Source organism: Eutrema salsugineum, unplaced genomic scaffold (assembly GCF_000478725.1).
Source record: "Eutrema salsugineum unplaced genomic scaffold, Eutsalg1_0 scaffold_25, whole genome shotgun sequence".
NCBI classification, from domain to species: domain Eukaryota; kingdom Viridiplantae; phylum Streptophyta; class Magnoliopsida; order Brassicales; family Brassicaceae; genus Eutrema; species Eutrema salsugineum.
Genome location: NW_006256789.1, coordinates 406,335 through 428,314, shown reverse-complemented (window position 1 = coordinate 428,314; position 21,980 = coordinate 406,335). Strand labels below are relative to the sequence as shown.

At 40.5% G+C, this 21,980-nt stretch overlaps 2 protein-coding genes, 1 non-coding gene and 1 pseudogene across 3 annotated transcripts; 1 reads left to right on the top strand and 3 right to left on the bottom strand.

The window, feature by feature from the left end:
- Positions 1-2,208: 2,208 nt before the first annotated feature.
- LOC112085990 lies at positions 2,209-2,616 on the bottom strand (annotated as a pseudogene).
- Positions 2,617-6,752: 4,136 nt separating this feature from the next.
- LOC112085989 (uncharacterized protein At3g43530-like) lies at positions 6,753-7,529 on the bottom strand. Its single transcript, XM_024154807.1, has one exon. It carries the CDS (start codon positions 7,527-7,529, stop codon positions 6,753-6,755), a length of 777 nt encoding a protein of 258 aa, XP_024010575.1.
- A 2,039-nt stretch (positions 7,530-9,568) lies between these two features.
- On the top strand, positions 9,569-13,836 carry LOC18015330 (probable leucine-rich repeat receptor-like protein kinase At5g63930). Its single transcript, XM_006397323.2, has 2 exons — positions 9,569-12,793; positions 13,300-13,836. Exons 1-2 carry the CDS (start codon positions 9,871-9,873, stop codon positions 13,668-13,670), a joined length of 3,294 nt encoding a protein of 1,097 aa, XP_006397386.1. The 5' UTR covers positions 9,569-9,870; the 3' UTR covers positions 13,671-13,836.
- Positions 13,837-18,835: 4,999 nt separating this feature from the next.
- LOC112086002 lies at positions 18,836-18,942 on the bottom strand. Its single transcript, XR_002899238.1, has one exon. It is a non-coding gene; the product is annotated as a small nucleolar RNA R71 (small nucleolar RNA).
- Positions 18,943-21,980: the final 3,038 nt, after the last annotated feature.

The window sequence follows — 21,980 nt, the reverse complement described above, 5'->3', positions numbered from 1 at the left end:
CTTCTAGGTTTGTCCGAGCTCTGCGTTGTTGCGTTGTTTGATGGATTGCCTTTCTTCGAGGGGCGCGTCAAAATTGAGCTTCGGATTGCTGCTTTCGTTGCTTCGTACTGCTCGTCCAGATTCTTCATCTCTTCCTCGTTTACGACGAAGTCTGATGACCGATGCAAGGCATCTTGAATCGTTTGTGGCGTGTTGAGTGCCATTTCCCGTCGGAATTCGGATTTGTACCACAAAGACCGTTTCAGAGCTTCGAGTGCAGCTTTGTCGCTTATTCCTTCTATTTTGGATACGACTGCCTTGAACCTTGCCATGTAATCCCGAAGCTGTTCGTTCGGTCCTTAGGATAGCGTCCACAGGTCGGCATCAGAAGTTCCTCTATCCATAAACATCGAGTATTGTTTAAGGAACAAGGCGGAGAGCTGTTGGAAACTGCCGATTGAATTGCGCTCCTGCCTCGAAAACCACTCGAGCGCGGTTCCCTTGAGATGTTCCACGAAGAGCAAGCAATATCCGGCATCTACTTCCCGCTCGGTCAGTTTGGCAGCATTCTTCATGAAAGCTCATCCCATTGCTATCCAAAACGCTGTGATGTGTGCTTTCGGATCGGTCGTTCCTTCGTAGAACGGTATTCTCACCTTCCCGGGCTCGGGAATCATAGCCTCCGTGATTCTCGCCGTGAACGGTGTTCTCTGGGTTTCTTCAAGCATCCGATCGATCTCGGGCGCAGCACTCGTCGCGTTATGCACTTGAGACTTCATGGCGCGTATCTCGGCTACTGTCCGAGCCATTGAGGCTCGCAGCTCTTTGATTTCAAGGGTTTGCGCGTGAGTCATTCCCTTTGATTGGGGGAGTCGTTCCCACTCTTCTCTCCTCGGCTCGTCTTCGCGTTCCGCCTGCTCGATCCATTGGAGGTTTTCTTCTTCTTCAGTTGGGTTGTCGCCGCGAGCCAGATCGGTGATTTCGTCAGTCCGGACGCCATTTAGTGCCGAGGCGAGCTCTTCTTGGCTTATTCGCCAAGCCGAGCCGTTCTGTTGCGAGTTCGTGGTTCCATCGTGCTGTTGGGCGTCCACGTCGATCGCGTCATTCTCCTCTTCGCCGGCTCGTCGCCTTGAGTTCCGACAGAGTGGAGGCGGCTCGGTCATGTTGACTAGGGTTGCCGCGGGAGTCTGTTCGCCGAGAGGACGAAACATTGGTGGAGCCAAGGGATTCCTTGCGCCGCTTCCCAAGGCCTCTGCAGGCGTTGAGAAATCGAAGCGTCTCCGGATTCCATCTATCGGGTCGGAGATTTCGGTTCTCCAAGTTGGGTGTCGTTGCTCGGCCGCCATCGCGTCGAGCCTCTCTGTAATCGTCTCGTTTCTTTTGTCCTGCTCGTCAATCTTCTTCATCAACGCAGCCATCATGTTTCGCATCTCCTCTTGGGTTTCGGTCGTCGCCGTCGTTGCGCCTGATGCTGGAGCGTCCTTCTCCGCGCCGTTATCGTTGTTGTTGTTGTTGTTGTTATCGTCGAGGGTGTTGCTCGCCATGTTCTTTGGATCTTAAAGTCTCGTCGATTTAGAGTAAGAAAGTTTCGACTCCCCACAGACGGCGCCAAATTGTGTGAGCCAAAACTCGCACAACCAAAGATTTGTAAGAAAAAACTAAGGGATCCAAAATTTCTAGGGTAATCGCAAGAACAGTAAGATCAAAGAAGGTTTTTATTGCTGTGAAAGTGTTTAGGTATTGTTGCTTAGGGTTTCCGAAGTTTCCGAATGAATTGCATACATTGTCTATTTATACTAACTTTCTAAACCGCCTAGCCGAGAATCTCGGGAGAGATTTTAGGAACATTTCCTTATCGCTTTATGCGGCCACCGCCTCAAGGCATCGCCTAGGGTTTTTATGGGCTTTCTCCCTTCAAGACTTTGGTTCGGTCAATCTCGAAAGGTAACGGCTCGACCCACTCTCCTTCTTGCACGGTTCGGCCCATCTTCACTAGTGTACAGCTTGGCCTATCTTCTCTCATACACGGCTCACCCATTTCCTCCTCACGGTTCGGCCCACTTGAGTTTGGCCTACTCCTCTCACGTCTCGGCCCATCCATCTTTTTCCACGGCTCGGTCCACTCGTCTTGGTGAGCACAGCTCGGCCCACTTGTTTCGTGGGTCGGCTCGGTTCGTATCTGGCGGGCAGTTGTTCCTTCTTGCCTAATTGGTTTTCTCCGGTACTTGGTCATTTTCGAGATGGTTTTATCCGATTGGGGTGAAACCGACCCCAACAGTTGTCCTCTTCCTCCACCTTAGGGTGAAGCAGCATGTCATGGAGCGCTTGGAGGAGTTCCTTCACTGTCGTTCCAACCCTCCAGGTAGCGGTGACGAGTAGCGGATGGAAGACGCGGGGTTTATCGATGTTGGGGTGCAGAATCGGCATCCACGACACCATTGGTGGCCTGAAGGGGTACTCCGGTGGGAAACGGATGGAGATGAAGAAGATGCCCCCTTTGTATGGACTACTAGTGTGGCCCAACAGCGTTGCTTGCCATTCGTAAATGTCTTCTGCCACCGGCCCTGCACTGAACCTATTCGCCGGAAACCGCAGCAACTCCCTCAGTTGAGTCATGATCCACGCCTTAGGGTCCATTTTGAAGTGATAAAGAGAGCAACGATAGCACTAGATAGAGAGAAGAGGATTTAGAAGATAGATATGAGTGAGAGAGAGAGCGAGTTATATTTATAGAAAGAGAAAGAAAAATCCTAGGGTGTGACTCATATAATAAATACCCTTCAATTGTTCAGCCTTATCGTGCGGAGAAGTTACAAGTCACATCTTTCTCTCCCCTAGTAAATCAAAAAAATATTTATTAACTTAATGTATTGGTAAAAATCAAATATAGTGTTGTAGTTGTACCAGTCTTACGTCAGTTAATGAAAGACTGGTACAACAACCAACACTAATGCAATGACTGTAAGACTGGTACAATTATCAAGCATTAACAGCCGTAAGACTGGTACAACTACCAACACTAATGCAACGGTTAAACATGTGGCGTGATTATCTTTTAGACAGTTATTATTATATATTTATCTATTCACTTTTACAGAGATAAATAAACGCGTCATTCCTTCTTTCCTCGTTTTCCGTCCATGCAACGCGTCTATACAAAAAATAATTCCTCTCACGTGAGTAAATGCTGAGTAGACAAATATCCAGGGAACATTGTCTATACACTAAAAATATTTAAACAATGTTTAGTAATCTAGTAGTCTTCCCCAAAAAATTTGAAATTCATGAAAAGTGAATACTATTGCCCACTCTATATAGACACTTGAGATATTTTACTTCAATAATTCTTCAAGTAGTCTCATCGTTTATAACAATACATAAACAAAATGGAGAAATCAGATGGAAAAAAATATGATGAGAATGGTCTGCTAATCATCAACCCACCACCTTTGATAATGAGATTTGGTGTGGTGGAACCTAAGTCGCCACCTTTGCCAACTGATTCTGAGATCGAGCAAGCAGAGCTGTGGGAACAATTTCATCTCCTCAGCAAATCAAATGATCAAGTCAAGCAAAATTTTCTAAAGGTAATATATTCTCTCTGTTTAATGGTTTATAAAATATGTCCTGATCATGAGTAAAAATTTCTATATTTTTTTTTCTTGAGGAGAAGGACAAAGACATCTCAGTCGATAAAACTCCCCACACACGTTATACAAAACCGGAACACAAATTGATTCTGGATCTGGAGATAGGATTGAAGTGCATGCATTGCGGATTCGTGGAGAGAGAAATTCGAAACATGGACACATCCGAATGTGTAAGTAATTAGTCATTTTTTGGTTATAGCAAATCTAAAATAAGTTGAAATCTATATAACTGGATTATAATCAGTTGATGTTGTTTGGTTTTTAAATTTTAATTGTAGACATAACTCATGATTAAATAATAATATTGAATACAAATTTAGGCTATATGATTTTTTAAACATAAATGAGATTTTCTACGTCTCTGTTCGAAGGGAGAGATAAAGAAGATAAAGAGGAAGAGGTCTGAAATGTCATCGAAATTCACATGAAGCCTCTTTTTTTATGAACAATTCATATATGTAATCTCTTTTTTTTTTCCTAAGAACCTTGGTGTTTAATTTTATGACATTTGATAATTTATCTTTGGAGAAATTTTTATGATTGGTTGAAAATTTTCATCAGAAAAATTGACAATAACTTGATGATATATAACATGCCAACATTTTAGTAATATAGACGAATGTTCGAATATCGCAGTATATGAGTAAAAATCATATATTTTCAATAACGCATTAATGAAAGTAGCAGTTATTCCTCTCTCTCTCATACGGTCGCATTTATTCGACATGACTACTCACTTCCTCCATTTTCTATTATTTAAGTTCGCAAAGAAGTTCCAAAATCCATTCTACTTCTTCATTACTTTCCCAAATCCATCACTTTTTCCTTCCTCCTCTCTCTCAGGATTCAGATTTTCCTTTTGGGGTGTTATTCAATCTGTATGTTGAAATCAACTCCACTAGATTAGAGTATATCAGATTTTAAAATTTTTTAATTCCTTTAGAATCTAATGTATATGAGTTGTTTAAAATTTTAAATTACTTAGCAGTGTATTTAGAAAGTCACATGCTATCATTTAAAATCTAATAGAAAAGAATTCTCAAAAAATTTTGTCGAAGTAAAAAATCTCACTAGTCTCTATAAACATGGCAAAGAAATTATCAAAACAAAAATCAGAACAATTGCTAATCCAGAAAGATATTATTTTTTCTTTGATGACTTAGGGAGAGAGAGAAGAGAGAGAAATGTGTGCTAAAGAAAAGAGAGAATAGTGAGAAATTGAGTTTTCATAATAAATGGCTTGTTGACTTATGGAAAGAGAGAATGGAGAGAGAAATGGACTAGGAAAAAAGAAGACGTATGAAGAATGAAAAGACAAAATGGAGGGAAAAGAAAAAAAATTGGAGGGATGAAGAATGATGTATTCGATGGATTAATACATGGAGGGAAGAAAGAAAAAAACAAATGTTAATAATTATTTGTATTGAATTTTATAATTATCAAAATCTGAGGGTAAAAGGTTAGATTTTGATTGCTATATTTAACACATAAAAATAGGTTCAAATTCAATTAAAATCTTTCACTTAAAATCAGTTGTAAGAATCTGTTAAACATGAATAACATAAGATTTTAATTGACTTATTCAACTCTTTAATTGAATAACAATGGATTTCAAAGTCTATTAATGAAGAGATTGTAAATACATGAACCAATAACATTGGATTTTGAAGGAGAAATCAAAATCAATTATTGAATAACAATAGATTATAGATGGATTTAAACTCTATTAAAAACCATGATTGAATAACACCCCCTTTATATTGCAAAATCCATCATTTTCTCTTAAGGTTTCAGAACACAAAACTCGGCCTCGACCACTTTCATATATAAATCCATGGCAGACTACTCCTACCTACTAGTCCTACCAGATGAACTACTGGAAAAGGTTCTAGCAAAGTCGGCTAACACAATTGGTGACCTAATAGGGATTCGCTCGATTTGTCATAGGTTCAACGACTGCACCAGAGGCCCTGGCTTATACGCTGAAGTTGATCCCTTTAATATGGATCATCCAGTGGATCAAGATGTCCATCTTATCATTGATGTCATCAGAGAGTTCTATAATGCACGATATCCAGGCATGCTTTTCATGTGAGGTATGCAACTCTTTTTTCATCGACACGATTTTGGAGGGATTCTACTGATCAAGGATGCAGCGGATAGAGGGTACACACGTGCAGTATATGTCTACGGGATGTTCATGAAACTTGTTATGGAACATCCCGAGGGTGATGAGTACCTCATCAAACTAATCCGGGAAACAATAAGGAAGTTCACCCGCGAGCTCGTTGAAGAAGTATATCTTGGTTGGCCAATGGGGTTGCAAGAGATGTTCGATGAATGCCACCGTCGCTTTTTACCGCGCCTCAATACTCTTATCTACTGTCCGTGCGGTACAGTTAACCGATGGGAGCGTTGGTGGAATGATGAGTATAAACCAGAGAACATCTGCAACTACTGGTTCTTAACTCGCGAATGCGGAAGGTTTTTCCTATATGTGTACCGGGTAGTTAGGGTTTTTAGGTCAACTGGTGAATGTGTCTGATGTTTTATGTCTTATGTTTTTTGTTTTTTGTACTTCCTTATGTTCTGGATTCAGTATGTGCACAATTCGTAATGTTTTGTACTCCCTTATATTGTGTACAAATATTATTCTAATAATTTTAACTCAAACTGTTTAGGCCTAGTATTCTACATATATAAGTGGTTACACCAAATAATACTAAGATGGTTACACCTAATAAAACTAGGTTATACCATTTATATGTGGTTTCACCAATAATACCAAGTTCTCCCAATATTTGGTTTTCAATAATCCAAAATCAATAATAAAAATAGAAGTACACACCCTAATACAGTTTAATCCAAATACAAATACATATATCAAATGTCATATGAGACTTAACGTCTCTGCCTTGTGTTTGGCCCTAGCTTTGATTGCTCTTGTTTCCGTTTACGTGCACCCACTTCTGCGTTCACAACGTCAGCACCGTCTGGTTCTACATACACATACCAAGTAATACAACATAGTGTTACCACAAAATATTAAGTATTACCAAATCAATGGATATTATTCTTCAAACTTCAATACCTCTTTACTTTTAAGCAGGTACGGAGATCGGGCTACAGCTGCTCTGCCTCTTTCAGCTCCGCCTCTTTCAGCTCTGCCTCATTCATCTCCGGCTCTTTCTGCTCTGCCTCCTTCTGCTCCGCCTCCTTCTGCTCGGCCTCCTTCTGCTCTGCTTCCTTCTGTTCCGACTCCTTCTGCTCCGGCTCCTTCTGCTTCTTCTTCGGCTTCTGCTTCAGCTGTTTCTTCTTTGGCTGTTTCTGCTTCCTCGCTTTCTCAGTTGTCACCAGACTTTCAAGTTTCTCTCCACTTTGTTCATGTTCATGTTCTACATCATTTCGGAAAACTTCTTCTCCCTCATCTCCTGGTCCTTCCCTTTCTCTTCTTGTCTCTTTTACATATTGTTCTACAGAGCAGAGTCTTGTATCAAAGCCATCCATTCGAGCACTGATTCGGAGAAACTGAGCGTCCATACTCTTCTGCAAGCTCTGAAGCTGTTCCACCAATCCAAGAGGCGCCACCTTCTCCGTCCCCACATTATTCTTAGCCGCTACAGGATGGTTTACCCACTCCTTATTATCTCGGGCATCAACATCGATCTTGCATATCTCTTTCCAAAATATCGGCTTCTTTTCCTCAACTAAACGCCTCGTCCAATTTTCAGGAACAATATCTTCCTCTTCATTCCTCTCCATGACTCCAGCAAGCATAATTACCTCATCCTCGGATGGTTGCAATATACTCTCGATGACCCTAGGGTTACCCAGTGTTTCATAGAGTTCCGACAAAGGAAAACCTTTTAGGGTGAATGGTTGGAACTTCTGCCTGCACATCCGGGGACAATCCCTCTCTGCTTCTCTAAATCTTCTTTGTATTTGTTCTTCAGACATGGGATGGCCTCAAAGGCTAGCAACTACACATAAACCCAACAAATTACACTTAAGCTCATAGTATTACATAGTTACAAATTCTTTATAATGTGACATACCTCCAAGGAAGTAACAAAGCTTGGAAATGTCCAGGCATCTGTTTCGACGACCCCTTTGCCTCATTGTGTGCTCAATTTCTTTCATATTTACATCGAATGAATACTTACCCTAAGAAAACCTTTTACAAGCCTCGAGATCATCCACAATCCTCAGGAATAAGGGGTCAACAGATGGTGCTCCCTTACCGGTTTTCGTTTTCCCACTAATTATAGAGGATAAGAGGTAGACGACACACATCTTCAACCGAACAGGATTAACAAGCCCTCGCATCGACTCTAGCTTTTTCTCAACAGCAGCAAGGGAGGGGACGGTTTCCTGAAAATATATATTCTTAAACGAAGAACTTCCTATGCTCTCATAGTCCTCTGGGTACGGGAGACAGTTTAACCCATACAAAATGACATGCTCTCTAAGGGAATAGCGAATTGGTACGCCATTCACTACAAACCAGGCTTCCCTCTTCTTATTTGTGTTTGCTGTCCGAAGAAGAAGCAACCACATTCCCATCATCTTGTGTGTTGTGTCCTCATGCATGGCCCTATGCATATGCCAAAAGTGCTTGAACTGTGGGTGTTCTGTAAACCATAACAGCTCATGGGATTCAAGGTCTAGGGACTCCAATTTCGCAACAGCTTTGTGGATATAACATCTTGTTCCCAGCTTTATTGCATTATGATACTGACTGGGCTCGAAGAACATTCTAACGGGTGGCAATGGCTGGTTCTCCTCCTCCTCAGCCTCAGCCTCAGTTCCTCTCCACAACACTATCTGATTATTACCCGTCTCTGATTCGGCAACTCCTTATACTATTTTCTCCTGCGATGATTCGAAATCTGAGTACAGTTCTAGTCTAGCATATCTAAACACTCTTTCGTTGCCTAAATCCATGACTCATATTTTGTAATTACCAACCGAATAGAGAACATATAAATCGAATTTTTGGATTCTACACAAAACCAAGTTCAAATCTACAAAGTAATCTAGATAGAAATTAGAAATCAGAGGACGAAGAGGAACGAACCTGATTTAGCGAGGCGTTGATTCAAGACAGGCGCAGAAAATCACTTGTAGTTGTCCCAAAGAATACTAGACGAAGACGACGACGAGAGGACGATTGCGAAATTTGATTTTTTTTTTTTTTAATTTAAGGTTTGACTTACCTCATTTTTGTCCGAAAACCCGATTTCTTCGGATTCAACCCGATATGACAGATTGAGTGTGGATCTTCGTGGTTGGGTTAGTAAATATGAAATTTTAGTAAGAACCTCCAAGTATTTGACCGTTTTCTCCCTTTTTTTTGCTTTAAAATAAATCGAAAACAAATTAAATATTATGAGGAGGAGATTTGAGAATTTTTTTACTGCAGAAGGAGTATGCGAGATTATTCTTCCATAAGAAAACAAGTTTTTTTTGTTAACTGTTTATCTCTCATCCTTTTGTCTAATAAAGGCAGTGATGGCATTATGAAATTAATACTGTTCAAAAACTACTTGAAATATATACATCTAAAAACATATCTTTTTAGCCAATTAAAAACTTAAAATTACCGTATTTTTTAAGAAACTCGTTTTTTATTGTTGGAAACTACTAAAAAGACGAAATTATTTAAGCATTCTTATAAGATTGAAAAAAAGAATTAAGCATTCTACTTTTAACTTACAGTAATTATTTTTTATTTGTTGTAGCTACAAAGACAAAACGAATATTCAGGTTCTTTTTTAACTTGAAATAAATATAAGCAAAGTTGATAGTCCATTACACTTGAAGGCTTCTGAAACTAATATTAAAAGACGCAGGCCAGTACGAATAGAGATTATTTTAATGAGGGAAAAAGCGAATTTCAAACTTCAAAGCTCTCAATGATCAAAAAAACTAATCATGCCTGGACCATTTCCTTTAAATATTGTTTTCTTGGAAGGTCTGCATCTCCTTTTTTTTTTTCTCGCTTTTTCTCATCAAGAAACCAGTTTCAAAAGTCGCTTTTTTGCCTAGAATCTTCAGAGGTAGGTGTTTTGGATTTAGATCCATGGTTTAGGGTCTATGTTCTTCTTTTCGATATTCTAGTTATGCTCAGATGAATTGAGTTTCTTTTTTCTTGGATAATCTTTATGGTATGATAACATCTTGTTTGATGTCTTGTAAGGAAGACTAAAGCGATTCTGTGTGTGAATGAACCGTCAAGGAGATGATGAAGCTTACTGTTGTTGCCAAATGTTTTTTTCTTCTTCTTTCCCTTTTGATATCTGAGACGAGAGGGTTGAATTTAGAAGGTCAATATCTTCTTGACATCAAGAGCAAGTTTGTGGATGATTTGCAGAATTTGAAAAACTGGAATTCAACTGATTCTGTACCTTGTGGATGGACCGGTGTGAGTTGCGGCAATTATTCCAATCCAGAAGTTTTGTCACTGAATCTCTCCTCGATGGCTCTCTCGGGTAACCTATCACCAAGTATAGGTGGATTGTTTCATCTCACGGATCTAGATCTGTCATATAATGGGTTATCAGGTAATATTCCTAAGGAAATTGGGAATTGTTCAAGCTTGGAGGTTCTTAGGTTAAACAATAACCAGTTTGAAGGTGAGATACCTGTGGAAATAGGAAAGCTTTTGTCTTTGGAGAAGCTGATCATATTCAACAACAGAATCACAGGGTCTCTTCCTATGGAGATTGGGAACCTCTTGTCTCTCTCTCAACTAGTGACTTACAGCAACAACATCAGTGGATCATTGCCACATTCCATCGGCAAGCTGAAAAAACTGGCAAGCTTTCGAGCTGGTCAGAACATGATTTCTGGAAGTTTGCCTTCTGAGATTGGTGAATGTAAGAGCTTGGCCATGCTTGGTCTTGCACAGAACCAGTTGAGCGGTGAAATACCAAAAGAGATTGGTAAGCTCAAGCAACTTTCACAACTGATTCTTTGGGAAAATCAGTTGTCCGGGTTTATTCCAAGGGAGATTACAAATTGCACAAGTTTAAAAACTCTTGCTCTCTACAAGAACCAGCTTGTTGGGCCGATTCCGAAAGAAATTGGGAACCTTGCGTCGCTTGAGTATCTCTACCTTTACAGAAATGGGTTGAATGGAACAATCCCAAGAGAGATTGGGAATCTCTCAAGTGCAATTGAGATAGATTTCTCAGAGAACGGTTTGACCGGAGAGATACCATTGGAGTTTGAGAACATAAAAGGGCTGGAGCTTCTTTATCTTTTCGAGAACCACCTCACTGGTACCATCCCAGTGGAGCTTACTACTTTGAAGAATCTAACAAAGCTTGATCTCTCCATCAATGCTTTAACTGGTACTATTCCTTTGGGGTTTCAGTATTTAAGAGGGCTATTCATGCTGCAGCTGTTTCAGAATTCTCTTGGTGGGATCATTCCTCCAAAACTTGGCGTGTATAGCTATCTCTGGGTGCTTGATCTGTCAGATAACCATCTCAGAGGAAGAATCCCAAGCTACCTCTGCTTTCATTCCAATATGGTCATCTTGAACTTAGGTGCAAACAACCTCTCTGGCAACATTCCTACTAGCATCACCACTTGCAAAACTCTGGTTCAACTTCGTTTAGCAGGAAACAATCTCGTTGGTAGATTTCCATCGAACTTGTGTAAACTGGTTAATCTCACTGCCATTGAGTTGGGACAAAACAGATTCCGTGGTTCCATTCCTCGGGAAGTTGGGAACTGCAGCGCCTTGCAAAGGCTACAGCTAGCAGACAATGGCTTTACGGGCGTGCTTCCTAAAGAGATTTGCACACTTTTAGAGCTTGGGACCTTGAATGTCTCATCTAATAAGCTTACTGGAGAGATCCCTTCTGAAATCTTCAATTGCAAGATGCTCCAACGACTTGACATGTGCTGCAATAATTTTTCTGGAACTTTACCAAGAGATGTAGGTTCTCTTTACCAGCTTGAGCTTCTGAAGCTCTCGAATAATAAACTTTCGGGTATGATACCGTTGGCTCTAGGGAATCTATCTCGTTTAACCGAGCTACAAATGGGCGGAAACTTGTTCTATGGTAGCATTCCAAGAGAGTTGGGAAGCTTGACTGGTTTGCAGATAGCATTGAACCTCAGTTACAACAAGTTTACCGGAGAAATACCTTCTCAGCTAAGTAATCTTGTTATGCTTGAGTTACTTCTCCTCAACAACAACAATTTGTCTGGTGAAATACCAAACTCTTTTGCTAATCTCTCCAGCTTGTTTGGTTACAATTTCTCATACAACAACTTGACTGGTCCTATTCCACTTCTCCGTAACATGTCCACTTCTAGCTTCATTGGTAATGAAGGACTTTGCGGCCCGCCGCTCAACCAGTGTATCCAAACACAGCCTTCCTCACCTTCTCAGTCGACCGCAAAGCCGACAGGAATCCGTTCCAGCAAAATCATAGCCATCACCGCAGCTGCAATTGGCGGGGTCTCTCTTATACTCATTGTTCTTATCGTCTACCTCATCAGACGCCCGGTGAGGACTGTCACTTCTTCAATCCAAGATGGTAAACCGTCAGAAACGTCTCTCGACATTTACTTCCCACCAAAGGAAGGATTCACTTTCCAGGATTTAGTTACAGCCACCGATAATTTCGATGAGAGTTTTGTAGTTGGGAGAGGAGCTTGTGGAACCGTGTACAAGGCGGTTTTGCCCGCCGGGTACACTTTAGCTGTCAAAAAGCTAGCATCAAACAACGAAGGTGGAAACAACAACAATGTGGATAACAGTTTTAGAGCAGAGATACTAACTCTTGGGAATATCAGGCACCGAAACATCGTCAAGTTACATGGATTCTGCAATCACCAAGGATCAAATATGCTTCTGTACGAGTACATGCCCAGAGGAAGCCTTGGAGAAATACTACATGATCCTTCGTGCAACTTGGTTTGGTCTATAAGATTTAAAATTGCTCTTGGTGCAGCTGAGGGTCTTGCGTATTTACACCATGATTGCAAGCCGAGGATCTTTCACCGTGACATTAAATCAAATAATATCCTGCTTGATGACAAGTTTGAAGCTCATGTGGGTGATTTCGGATTAGCAAAAGTTATTGATATGCCACATTCAAAATCCATGTCAGCCATTGCTGGCTCCTATGGCTACATTGCCCCAGGTATTTTTTTTTTTTTACTCAGTTTGTGCAATTTGGTTTTACGGTTAAGAGTGGACAAAATTCTTGAACCGAAACAAAATTGATCAATCCCAATTTGAGCCAATTTTTATCATTAAACGGTATATAAATTGGTATGAAAATTTTTCCAATCAATTGGAACAAATTTTTTTAAGTTTATGCAACCTCCTTCCCCAATCAATAGAAATCTATTAAAAAAACACTATTTTAGTTAACCATACTGGAAAACAATATATTCAATATATATATTTTTAAAATAATTCATTGTTGAAAAATTAATCTTAGTTTTCGTTGCAGGTTTACCGAACTGATTCCGAACAGATAAATTAAATCTAAACCAAAATAAAATTTGTAACTATTTTTTGTAAAATCTAAAATCTAAAACATAATTTTAACAATCCAAACCAAACCAAACCGAGCCGAGTACTCGATGCTTTAGCCTATTCTAGGTGAGAGTAATTAAACTGAAACTTTTTATAATTTTGCAGAATATGCATATACCATGAAAGTTACAGAGAAGTCTGACATCTATAGCTACGGGGTGGTTCTGTTGGAGCTAGTAACTGGTAAAGCACCGGTTCAGCCGATAGATCAAGGTGGGGATGTGGTGAGTTGGGTGAGGAGTTACATAAGAAGAGATGCATTGTCATCTGGAGTTCTCGATGCTCGGTTAAAGCTAGAAGACGAGCGAATCGTCTCCCATATGCTCACTGTGTTGAAAATTGCATTGCTTTGCACGAGTGTGTCTCCCGTCGCAAGGCCATCGATGCGACAAGTTGTTCTCATGCTTATTGAGTCAGATAGAAAGGAAGGAGAAGAAAACTTGGATGCAGAACTGAGACACACTACTATCTCATGACTCCATACATTGGTATTGTAACTTATCTCAGATATGACTTTTCTATGTAATCATGCCGGATAACTATTGTAAATTCTATGTAGCTGTATCAAAAGATATATCTCTTACGAGGATTCTAGCCTTCTAGAATTTAATAAAATATCAGTGAATGTAATATGGATTATCTGACAACTAGGTGGCGCGGGCATTATTATATCTAAAAATTATTAACAAAATAATTTAGTTTTTAACTAAAACTGACTAATTATTTAATTTTACAATCATAAAAACATTGCAATCTTAAAAACATTCGCAATCATAATAACAGACACAGTTCATGGTGATGGTTTATTCGTGATTATTTAGATTTCGATTTCTAGATTTATTGAATTTTAGAAACATCATAACTTTTCATTTCATTTTTTGAGAAATAATTAATTTAATTTTCGCAAAATTTTTATTATTTTCATTTACTGAATCATGAAGATGTATAAATGTTATAATAAACTTGAAATTAATATTAAGTTTCCTAATGTTTTTTATTTTATTTCAAAAAGTAAACAATAATTGGTTTTGTTTGATTTCAATAAATATTAAACGTAATTATTATAATTATAAACCATATTACATATATTAAACATAGAATTGTTTACACTCCATACCACTTTCTGACTTTTAATTATATTATATATCACTTTTTGCTATCCTAATATTTTCTCACATTTTACATTAGCTGAAAGACAATTATCTCTTTCTTCTATATTTGTAATTTATTAAAAATAAAACAAAAAGAAAAATAAAATTTTTTCTTTCTCATTCTCTCATGTCGATAACTTCAAAAATATTTGGTTTATTTTTTTTTATTTTTTTCTCTTTCCTCTCTTTCCCCTAAACTTATATCCCTCATATTTTATTTTATTTTATTTTATTTTCTTTTTATTTATTTTAAATAAAATAAATAAAATAAAATATGTAGGATAGAAATTTGGGGAAAATAGAGGAAAAAAAAAAAAATAGTGGTAGTAATGGCGACAAGAGAGAAGGAGAGAGATAGACTTTTTATTTTTTATTTGTTTTATATATAGAGTTGTTTACACTCCATATTACTTTTTGACTTTTAATTACACTCTATATCATTTTCTGATATCCTAACACTTTCTTACCTTTTAGATTGGTTGAAAGAAAAAATATCTCCTTCTTCTACCCTTTGTAATTTATTAGCTAAAGATAAAGCAAAAATTAAAATAAAAAGTCTTTATCTATCCTTCTCTCTTGTCGACAACTTCAGAAATATTTGCTATAACCTATATTTCAAAGTCAAACACCAAACTAAGCTCTTTTTTTTGTCTCTCCAACTTTTGCCATTTTGTCACAATTTTATCCTTCCCACCTAAATTATTAACGAAAATGCCATTATACATCTATTATTTCGATTTTTCCTTAATTTGGCTAAAGTCTCATTGGTCCTCCTAAAGACCTTTAATTACAAAAATGCCATCTTTTTCAATTCCTTCAACCACCATGAACAACCACGAAATGGGAATAAATGCTTCTCAACCAATTTTAAAGCTGTAATAAGTAAATATCTGAGCTCATTCACTCATAACCTTGCTCATTCTTTCATAATTTCTTCTCCAAAACATCTGGGCTAAGTTACAATGCGTTAGGCCATGTATTTTTGGTGATTTCTGGTTACTCGACACCTGGGTTGTTTATTTTCGGTGAAATCATGAGTTCTAGTGCTTAAGAGAACCGTGGGCGAGCTCAATTTTGTTAAAAGTAATCCTCGCACTTCAATTTCTCCACATTTCAGTTTTCATATCGCGAAAGTACACTTCTCGTGAAGTATACTGAAGTCTACTAGTGATATGTCTATATTTTGCATCATTTAGGCTGCATTTTAGAGTCCATATCATGTGTTTTCTCATGTATATTGAGTCTTTAGGCATCAAAATAGGTTTTAGGACTTGCATTAGGTTCCAAAGAGTCTTGCATGTTTTGAAGTCTTTATCAGGTGCTTTGGAGGCTATTTGGAGCTTAAGAGGAGGATATGGAATGAAAGCGGTAAAGAAAAGGGTCAAAAATGGTGAAAACAGCTTGGAGGAATTTCTCGGCCAAAATTCGTACCGGCTGGACGAAAACCTCGGCCAAAATCATTACCGAACGGTCGTTATCGGCTAAAAATGAGTATCGGGTGACAATCCCATCGGGTGAAGTTTTACGCCGAGGCGAGAAGATTTATCGGCTAAAAAGCTTACCGCGGTACATGATTCTCGGACATTTTCCTTACCGCGGGAAGCATTTCTCGGCCAAAATCTATTTTCACCCGCGCACTTCAAAGATCACCAATCCGGGGAACCTTCCAGTCCGAACCAGTTGACGGGGTCTTCATCAAAGTTGGAGATAATCAAGCCAAGATCTTAGAAAAGTTGGAATCATGCAATTCGGACCAGTGAGAAGAGAGATATCGCCTCCGGAAAACATGCCTGTCTCGCATGCACCCGAACGCCGATCAGCTGAGCTTCAAAGATTACGTGGGACGGAACCCTTCCGATTCAAACCAGTTTACAGAGCCTTCATCAATATTCAAGCTCTATGAATGTTCCTTCCGGAACGCTTGAAGTCACTCACTTCGGAGCGGTAGTTTGGAAGATACCGTCTCCGGAGTACACATCGGTCCAAAAGCTGTACTTTCCGGTCATTCCAATGCGGTGCAAAGATGAGCAATCCAGGAAGCCTTCCACCTCCCAAGCTCCAATGGTTTCTTCACCAAAGTTTGAGCTGAATGAGTCATCTTGACTGGAACTGGTCTCAAAGCATTTGGAGTCGTGTGCTGAAAGTTATTGCTTCCGGAAGACAAGCGGGTCGATACGAGCCCAAATGAGTTGCGATACGCGCTAAGTATTCTCTCGAGCCTAGACATCGCTACCTCGACACTGCTCAGGCCAAGGCTCATCTCTTGAGAGCATTTTGGGCTACACCTCGTACTGATCCCTCGGTATGTTGAAAATCAAGGTATGCTTACAAGAGAAGTAAAGCTGAAAACGACTAAGTGTTGAACATGCACCTCGGGACAAAGACCTCAGCATTGCATGCCGGACTCCGTCTTCCTGAACCTCTCGACTACCAGGCTCCTCGGCATTATATGGCGAGGTCCCTTGTCACAACTCCAAAATCAAGAACAAGGTGACTTAAGAGTACACACGTGAAGATGGATCGAAGACTAGGGTTCATGCATGTTCTTGACGTGTTCTTCACGAGATCTCCATCTTAATCTTTGTTCACGTTCACCTCTCGCCATCAAGGCCTCGGCTTCACACTCCAACACACCGTGGTGCTCACCCAAAAACCCAAGAAGGCGGCTCAGTACACGGTTTGTTCCGGGCTGACCCGCAACACTTTCCCTTCACTATAAATAGATTTTAGGACGAAAAACCTAATCATCTTATCTTTTATCATCTTTTAGCTTTAAGAACTTGCCTCTTTTGTGAAACTTGATTAATCTAATCCGATATCTCGTTTTTGCATCAGAATCTTGTTCTTGTTTTATTTCTTTTCTTCTCCAGCATTAAACTCCTTATCATGACTAGCTACACGTCTTGCAAAGGACTTAGTGAGCTCGGTATGATCAGTGAGTAGTCGTTTAAGCGGCTTTAGATAGGTAGATTAGGGTGCTTTCAAGATAGATTAGTGGGTTTAGGTGTCTAGTCTTGCATGTTTCATTCTTTAACCGACGAGATCTCTAAGCTGGATCCAAGCACATCACTTGAGGTTCAGATCTGAGACATATCTCGCATCAAAAGTGTTTGTAGAAATGTCTGAACCACTCGGTTAAGGGTTTAAGAGTCTTTCATCGCGAGAGTGATAGTTTGTTCTCTTAAATGACTTATTGAACTGAATCTTAAAGCTGGCTGATTCATGCTTCTCAAAAGGGATTTTGGTATGAAAGAGGATCAATTTAGGTGTTTAATGATTTCATGAGAAGATTAACATACTTTGAGTTCATGTTAAATGAAACTACTTGATAAATCTGATTCATTAACTTACTAGTCTAGCTTGGAAGCACCCGAGTCACATATCCTGTCTAAAGCTTCTGCCTTTATCATATATCATCATCATCCGAATCATTTGCTTATTTACTATTGATCACTTGCATCTTCAGCTAGTTTAAATCTCATCTTTTGCTTCATTTTCATGTTTACTTGCTTGTTAAGTAGATTAGTAAAAAACCTTTACCTGTTCATCTTGACTTAAGACCACAAGTAACATAGACTAGTATCTCACACGCAAGTTTGGATTGATAACCCCTTGTACTACAAGACAGGGGATTGATAACCTCTACAAAGAGCCTCAAAAACTCTTAGTTATCAATTGGCGCCGTTGCCAACTTGTGGGAGCATTAGTCTCTTATTTGTTCTTATGATCAAGAATCTACTTTCTTTTGTTTTACTAACTCTTTTGCAAGTTCTGGCTTTGTTTTCAGGTGCATGAAAACCAGATCTCGCAGCACAGAACCACCTCTGCCCTACGACAATAACATCAACAGGATCGAAAGGCGAGCTCGCGAGAGAGAACGGCACTTTGAAAGGCTTGGAATGGCAGAACAGCAAAGGATAGAGCAGCAAGCTCAAGATGCCGAGCACAAGGCTCAGGCTAATCAGGCGCAGGCAGAAAGAAATGAACAACAAGCCTTCGTTAACCAACAACAGGCTCAAAGAAATGAAAGGCTTGCTCAGCAAAATCAACACCAAGCAAATAGAAATGAGCAGCAAGCCCATCATGTTCATCCGCCTCCGCCACCAGCTCAGAGACAACCTCCTCCGGTCTTTGTTGGAGAAAACGACCGAGCTAACGCACACCAATATAGAGCCGGGATTCAGGCACCACCTGTGAAAAACAATAACTTTGAAGTTAAAGCTTCCCTGCTCAATATGGTGCAGAACAAAAAGTTTCACGGTCTACCCGGAGAGGACCCTCTTGAACATCTTGATCAGTTTGATCGGGTTTGCGACCTGACAAAGATTAATGGCGTGTCAGAAGATAGCTTCAAGCTACGCCTGTTCCCATTCAGCCTCGGTGATAAAGCTCACCAGTGGGAAAAGAACCTCCCGAGGGGTTCAATACAAACATGGGAGCAGTATAAACTGGCGTTCTTATCAAAGTTCTTCTCCACATCACGCACGGCCAAGCTAAGGAATCAGATCTCACGTTTCACGCAGCACAACAACGAGAGCTTTAGCGAAGCCTGAGAACGGTTCAGGAGCTATACCAACCAATGCCCACACCACGGCTTCTCGGAGGCATCCCTCTTGAGTACTTTATACCGAGGTGCACTCCCCAAGATCAGAAACCAACTCGATACAGCTTCAAATGGAAATTTTCTTGGGAAAGAGATCAATGCGGCAATGGAACTAGTGGAGAACCTCGCAATGTCCAATGACACGTATGGAGAAGATTTTGACAGGGCAAACCGTTCAGAAGGTTCTAGTGAATAACAGCGCATGAAGAAAGATATAAGGGAGCTACAGAGCAAGCTTGACAAAGTTCTAATGGCTACACAAAAGCCAATACACTTTAGAGGCGAGTTTGATGAGCAAGGGCCAAGTTTTGATAATGTAAATGAAGATGGTCTAACTCAAGAGGAGCTGAACTACATAGGGAATCAGCAGAGGTATCAGCGGTTTAACAACTACAGCAATAATCCCAACCTCTCTTACCGAAACCCAAATGTAGCTAACCCTCAAGACCAAATGTACCCTGCTCACCAACACCAACAAAGCTATGCTCCAAAAGCTCCATTTCAGAATAGCTTTCAGCCCAAGCAACAATTCAGTGGGCAGCAGCAGAGTTACAGTCCGCAAAATCAACCAGCTCAAAGCAACACCTTTAACAGCCAACCACAGCAACATAAGTTTCCACCAGGGTTCAATCCGCAGCCGATGGGTAATCAGCAACAGAACCAGGGAACATGTAAGAATCAGATGGGACCTGATGTCTGTGGGATTCTACAGCAATTGTTACAAGGTCAGCAGAGGGTTGAGAGTCAGCACGCTACAATGCAACAGGATATTAGAGAGCTTAAGCAGAATCAAGCCTCTACATCATCAAGAGGACCGGCTTTACCAGGCAAGTCGGAGCCTAACCTCAAGGAATATGTGAACGCCATCACATTGAGGAGTGGTAAAGAATTACAAGCTCCAGCACCTAAGACAAAGCTCATTGAGGCCAATGAGCAACTCGGAGGGGAGGCAGCCTCAGATGATGCTCAACAAGAAGAGGTTTTAAAGAATGACCCGATTAAAGACAAAGAAAAAGAGGTGGAGAAGACACATGAGCTTGAAAAGCCCTACGTCCCACCACCACCTTACCAGCCCAAGATACCATTCCCAGGGCGTTTCAAGAAGAAAATTCTAGACAAGGCCAAGGCGGTCTTTGAGAAACACTTGGAGAACACGCAACTCACTTTGCCTATCATAGACGCTTTCTTAGCTATACCACAGCTTGGAAAGTTTCTAAAGGATGCAATTCTCAACAAGACAAAGGAGCTCCAGGGTATGGTAATATTGAGTCACGAGTGCAGTGCTATAATTCAGAGGAGATCTATACCGAGAAAGCTATCCGATCCGGGCAGCTTTACTTTGCCGTGTGCCATAGGTCACTTGAAGTTCTCAAATTGCTTATGTGACCTAGGAGCTTCTGTGAGCTTAATGCCTTACACGGTGGCCAAGAGACTAGGATTCAAAAGCTATAAGCCGGCCAAGATCTCCCTTGTATTAGCTGATAGATCAGTTAGACTACCGGTGGGCTTACTTGAAGATCTACCTTTGAGAATCGGTGAAATAGAGATCCCCACGGATTTCATAGTTCTTGAGATGGACGAGGAACCTCTAGACCCCATTATCTTAGGGCGACCGTTCTTAGCAACAGCAGGAGCGATCCTCGACGTGAGAGGGGGTATGATTGAACTACACATCGGTTCCGAAACCATGAAGTTCAACGTGAAGGAAATGATGAAGAAACCGACCATTGGACGTCAGGTTTTCTATGTGGATGCTATGGAGGAGCTAGCTGATGAGCTCCTAGAGGAGCTGAACGCAGAAGACCCATTACAAGTGGTCTTAACACGGGAACAAAGCGAGCACGGGTATTTGAACGAGGAAAGCGAGGTGTACAAGCATCTTTTAGACCAACCGAAGGAACTTGGAACTAAGACGAGGTTTCTGAAGCTCAGGAAGAGTGGCCTCGACATTTTAGACATCAGGGAGTCCAAGGGTGTTGAGGAGACACCTCGGTGTATCATGGCCGCGACAGCTTGTGCCGAGGTCGATGGTAAACCACGCGAGAAGGAAAAGGCCAAGGAAGCTGTTCAGGGCCAATGCAGCTTTGATGCCGATTTGAATGAGGCTGATGTGCTCCCTGTTGAGCTCAAGCCTCTACCAACAGGGCTCAGGTACGCTTTCTTGGGCTTAAACTCCACATATCCCGTGATCATTAATGATAGCCTGCTTGAACATGAAGAGAGTGCATTGCTTAGTGAGATAAGAAAGTTCAGGAGAACCATAGGATATTCTTTAGCTGATATTAGGGGAATCTCTCCTGACATATGCACCCACAGGATACACCTAGAGGACCAAGCTATGTCCTCTGTTGAGCATCAACGACGCCTTAACCCGAACCTCAAAGAGGTGGTTAAGAAGGAGATACTCAAGCTCCTTGAGGCAGGGATAATTTACCCACTCTCTGACTCAAGGTAGGTATCTCCTGTTCACGTTGTGCCCAAGAAAGGTGGGATCACGGTGGTTAAAAACGAAAAGGATGAACTTATAGCCCAAAGAACCATAACTGGTCATCGCATGTGCATAGACTATAGAAAACTTAATTCTGCTTCTAGAAAAGATCATTTTCCTTTCCCATTCATTGATCAAATGCTTGAGAGGCTAGCTAATCATCCTTATTTTTGTTTTCTTGATGGGTACTCGGGTTTCTTTCAGATCCCTATAGATCCCCGAGATCAAGAGAAAACAACATTTACTTGCCCTTATGGAACTTATGCTTATAGGAGAATGCCTTTCGGTCTTTGTAATGCACCGACCACTTTTGAAAGATGCATGATGCATATTTTCTCTGATTTAATGAAGAGAAAGTAGAAGTGTTTATGGATGATTTTTCCGTATACGGCTCCTCTTTCTCCGATTGTCTTGCTAACCTATCTCAGGTTCTAAAGCGATGTGAGGAGCACATGCTCGTCTTGAACTGGGAGAAATGCCATTTCTTGGTCCAAGAAGGGGTTGTCTTGGGGAACAAGGTATCAGAGAAGGGCATAGAGGTGGA